Here is a 4,304-nt window from a genome sequence, read left to right as displayed (position 1 = left end):
GAGCGACTTCTACCACATGGTCCTGCCTTTGTGACCCCAGCACGACAGAGACAGCAGCACCCCGCCAAACCAGCCCTTACAACGCACCAGGTTCTGGGCTGGAAGCTGGATCCTCTTTTAAGCTTTGCAAAACCTCTCGAAGGAGCAGCCTCTGCCAAGGTCCTTCCTGTAGAGACACAGACTGAAGTTCCAAGAAGCAACTGTCCAAGCCTGGGGTCCCTTTGTGACGCACTGCGAGGCCCCAGGCGTGTCCCTTCCGTCGGCACACCAGCTCTGGGGCCAGGCCCTCCCTTGCTCATCGTACACCCCACCCTCCGCCAACCCTGAGTCGCGGCCCTACCCACAGCAGGTGCTGCAAGCCCCCGGCTGAACCGAGAACAGACCTCCTGAGATCACAAGAAGCCACTGTTGGAACGACCATGACCGTGTCTGTATTCAAAGGATGGAGGACAGTGGGGACAGAATTTACGTGGCCTTCGGGCATCTCCTGGCTTCTCCAAGGGTCCTCCTGGGGAACTGCGGGAGATACACGGAGCTCTGCAGAGCGGTGGCTTTAGGCACGGTGACACTCAGCCAGTCAAGTGAGCTCCGGCCTCTGGATTGCTCCTGAGCGGCGTTTGGGAGCTGTGGAGACCCCAAGTGCTGCTGGCCTCAGCCGTGGGCTTGTCCAGCGTCTCTGAGGAGGCCCCAGAGTCTCTAGTACGGCCCTTCTGTGTGATAAGGCCCAGGCATCGGGGAGACTGAGCCTGTCCCAGTGGGTTGGGCCTCACCCTGCAAAGCCTATTTTAAACCTGGGCCAACCCCAGGGCAGGAGCACTGGCCCCGGCCTCACCGGGAGCTGCCTCCTCCACTGCCCTCCCCCTCTCACCACCGAAAAGGGAAACCATGTCCCATAATTACAAGCATGGCGTGGCGTGATTATGCCCGTACCCTATAATGATGGCTGTGCCGGAGGCGTGCCACCTCCCCACGCCAGTCCACTTGTCCGGCTCTGCTTTTGATGTAAACATCTTCCCGATGCAGGCAGGATGCGCCTGACTGCCGGGGCTCCCGCAAAATGGGCTCCCGCAAAATGAGCCGGGGGGGCCCTTGGGGCCCCTCCCCCCGGGGCACTCTCTGCCCATTCAGACCCCGCGAGAGGCCCCCCTTCTCCCCAGCCTGCCGTCGTCCTGGCACTGCACCGTTTACCAACCTCACAGCCGAAGCCAATCTTTGCAGAAGTGAGTGAGTTCAGGTATTTACTAAAATATCTTTTTCAACTGGATTGGATCAAACATCGTTTTAAACAGTCTGGAGCTCCGGCCGGCTTTCCTGCATATGCTGGAGCCGGCCGAAAGGTTTCGCATCCGAGCACAGCTTAACCGGAGCCAAGGGGATGAAAAGAAGAAAAATAGCTTGAGCTGGAACGAGTCAACATCTATTAATGGCTGTTTAACATATTTCTGCTAATAATAAGGCATGAAATAATGTGCATTTGAACGTTGGCTAAATATACAATAGGCCAGCCCTTCCCCCCCAGAAAGGTAAACAATGATGCCTAAAAATAGCTCTGGTACCTACTCACATTTTTCCCCCCTGAGCTTTTTTGGTTGGTAGTCCATGGTTCCAGGGTTAGCACTCTAACATTTTCTCTGTGTATTTATACAACTGGGCTGGCGGTATGTACCACACTGGCCATCAGACTCTTCCAAGAAAAATGAGTCTTTATCTCCGCTCCTGCACGGTGGTGGTTTGGGCCAGAGGCAAGCGCTCTGCGAGGTCCCTGTGGCCCCAGCCAGGGCCCCCCACTGTACTTGACAGCCATACACCCTCCTCCGCCCCCCAGGGACAGGCATCCGGGGTACCCAGCCCACACCTTTTGGAGCTTTCTGGAAACTCCTCCATGGGATGAGCCTTCAAATCCTACCTGGGGCCTGGGCTCCCAGCTCCTCAGTGCAGACTGCAAAGAGATAAATACTAAAGACCACAGCAGGTGACCTCCTCCCTCCCAGGCTGGGAGGGGGAAGGCTTGACTCTCCACTCTGTGTGTAAGGCTCTGGGTAGGGGGAGCAGGGAAGAATGTGGGGCGGGACACATTTCTTTTCGGTTTTGTGGCTACTACCAGTGAGCATTTCCCCCCAGGGCAGGCCTGTGGGGTTCAGGGAGGGCAGGCCGTCCTCAAGGATTCATTTGACAGAGAGAGAGATCACAAGTAGGCAGAGAGGCAGACAGAGAGAGAAGGGGAAGCAGGTAGCTCAGTGGGTTAAGGCCTCTGCCTTTGGCTCGGGTCATGACCCCGAGGTCTTGGGATTGAGCCCTGCATCGGGCTCTCTGCTTAGCAGGGAGCCTGCTTCCTCCTCTCTCTGTTTCTGCCTGCCTCTCTGCCCACTTGTCTGTCAAATTAAAAAAATAAAATCTTTAAGAAAAAAAAAAAGGATGCATAGATTCCTTGCCTGTGAACAAAGTCAGGCCCCGGGGGTGGGGGGTGGGGGATGCTGGGTCTGTCTCCACCTGAGGCCAGCTACAGCCTAGTGGCTTGTGGACTGTCTGTGGCAGGTGGTCTGCAGTTCTGGACCAGGCAGGAGCCTGGCTCCTCCTCGGGGTGCAGAGTGTGGGCCGACTTTCCAAAAGGCCAGGCTGCCCTCATCCTGCACCACCCATGCCGTGGTCAGGGAGCGGCTTTCGCCGTTGCTCTAGGCCAGCTCTGCCCCAGAGTTTACTGTCTACCCCGGGGTGTCAGGGGTGTGCGCTGGTGGCTGCAGGAGGCGCCGAGCCTGCAACTCTCACAGCTCTCCACAGCGCCTGCGCTGAATCGCAGACCTTGCATCCTAAACACAAGCAGGGCTGCAGAGGGACACCTGCCCTCCCCACCCCCGCAGCCCTCAGCCGGCCCGGGGCGGTGGGTCAGAGCCCCCACCCAAGTTCTCTTCGCCTTGCTTAACTACAGTCCTCAAAGCGCCGGCGCCCGACCGGGGACAATTCACACTTTACCCAGATACCCAAGTTCTGCACAGGCTGGGGGTTCAAGCTCAGGCCAGGCACTTGCCCTGCAACCTCCGGATCTCCTTCCCGTCCCTGGGCTTGCCTCCTCCTGGGCCTCCTCCTGGGCCACAGTGATGAATGAGGGTCCCGCCGCCTGGGGAGGGGGCCCAGTCCCCTCCACTGAGGCTGAACCCGGGCCACCCACGCATCTGCGCAGGCAGTGCCGTCTTTCTCCCGGGGCTGGGTCTCTGCCCCCCACCCCGCCAGCACCCCTTCCCTGGGGCCCCGGCTGGGGACGCCGCGCACGGCCCCCTGGGGCCCCACTGGCCGCCCGGACTGATAACGACGGTCCGGGCGGGTGGAGACGCGGCCGGTGGAGCGGGAGGCCGGGGGCGGGCCGGGCCCGCGGGCCGAGCGCCGCGGCTCTTCTCCAGCGTCCCGCGCCCGCGCGCGGTATCCGGGTGGCGGCCGGGGCGTCGCGCTGCGCGCGGGGCGGGGCGAGGGCGGCGTCCGCAGGTAGCCCCGGGGGCGGGGAGGGCGGCGGGACCCCCAGCCCAAAAAGCCCAGGGGGAGGAGCGGCGCGGCGGCCGTGCGCGAGGGCGGCCAAGTTGGGCTCCGGCGCGCGCGGCTTCGCGTCCTGCCTCTGGGCGGAGGAGGGGGACGGTCCCCTCCCGAGCTGGGCTCGACCCCCGGCCCTCGGAGCCGCCGAAGACCTCAGGAGGTGACTTTGTCGCCGCCTCTCCTGGACGCCGCGCGTCCGGGGCGCACCGGAACCGGGCAGCTCAGCCGCGCCATGCTGGAGGGCGACATCGACCTCGAGGGGCTGTCCCCCAAGGAAGCCCCCGCAGCCCGTGAGTATCCGGGGGCAGCGGCGGGGGGCGGGGCGAGGGACCCTGAGCGCGGCGGGCGGCGTTGGCGTCGGGACGCCCGGGGACAGCCGCTTCCCCGGGACTGAGCGGCGCACGAGGGGCAGGAGGAGACGGGGACCCCGGTGTCCGGTGGCGGGGCCGGCCCCTTGCTGCTCCCTAGTGAGGGGCGCGGGAGGGGGCCTCAGTCGGCGGCGGCAGGTCACTGGGGTCAGCCACGGACAAACAGACGGCAGACGGACCACCGGGGGCCGGGCCGGGCTGGGGGCGGGCATCTGCCAGGCCGGCCGCGCGTCCCCAGTCCCGGGAGAGCATCTCCCAGCCGTGCGGCGTCCGCGCCCCGGCGGATGGAAGCTTTTCGGATGTTTTTACAGGCGCTATTAATACACATAATATTTCCGTGCTATTTTGGAGATTTATTTGCGATATAAAGTAACTCCTATGACTTGAAGTCATCATGGAAACTGCGGGGGGGGG

General features: G+C 62.6%; 1 protein-coding gene across 1 annotated transcript in view; it reads left to right on the top strand.

The window, feature by feature from the left end:
* The first annotated feature begins 3,099 nt into the window (after window positions 1–3,099).
* Window positions 3,100–4,304, top strand: part of LOC132008362 (collagen alpha-1(I) chain-like) — a 28,265-nt gene continuing 27,060 nt past the window's right edge. The window contains exons 1-2 of the mRNA XM_059386882.1: window positions 3,100–3,414; window positions 3,482–3,812. Coding sequence (XP_059242865.1) covers window positions 3,100–3,414; window positions 3,482–3,812 — 646 coding nt within the window. The remainder of the gene's footprint in view (window positions 3,415–3,481; window positions 3,813–4,304) is intronic.

The sequence above is a fragment of the Mustela nigripes genome, chromosome 1 (assembly GCF_022355385.1).
Source record: "Mustela nigripes isolate SB6536 chromosome 1, MUSNIG.SB6536, whole genome shotgun sequence".
Taxonomy (NCBI): Eukaryota; Metazoa; Chordata; class Mammalia; order Carnivora; family Mustelidae; genus Mustela; species Mustela nigripes.
The sequence above is the reverse complement of the archived record's forward strand: the minus strand, read 5'-3'. Positions and strand labels throughout refer to the sequence as shown.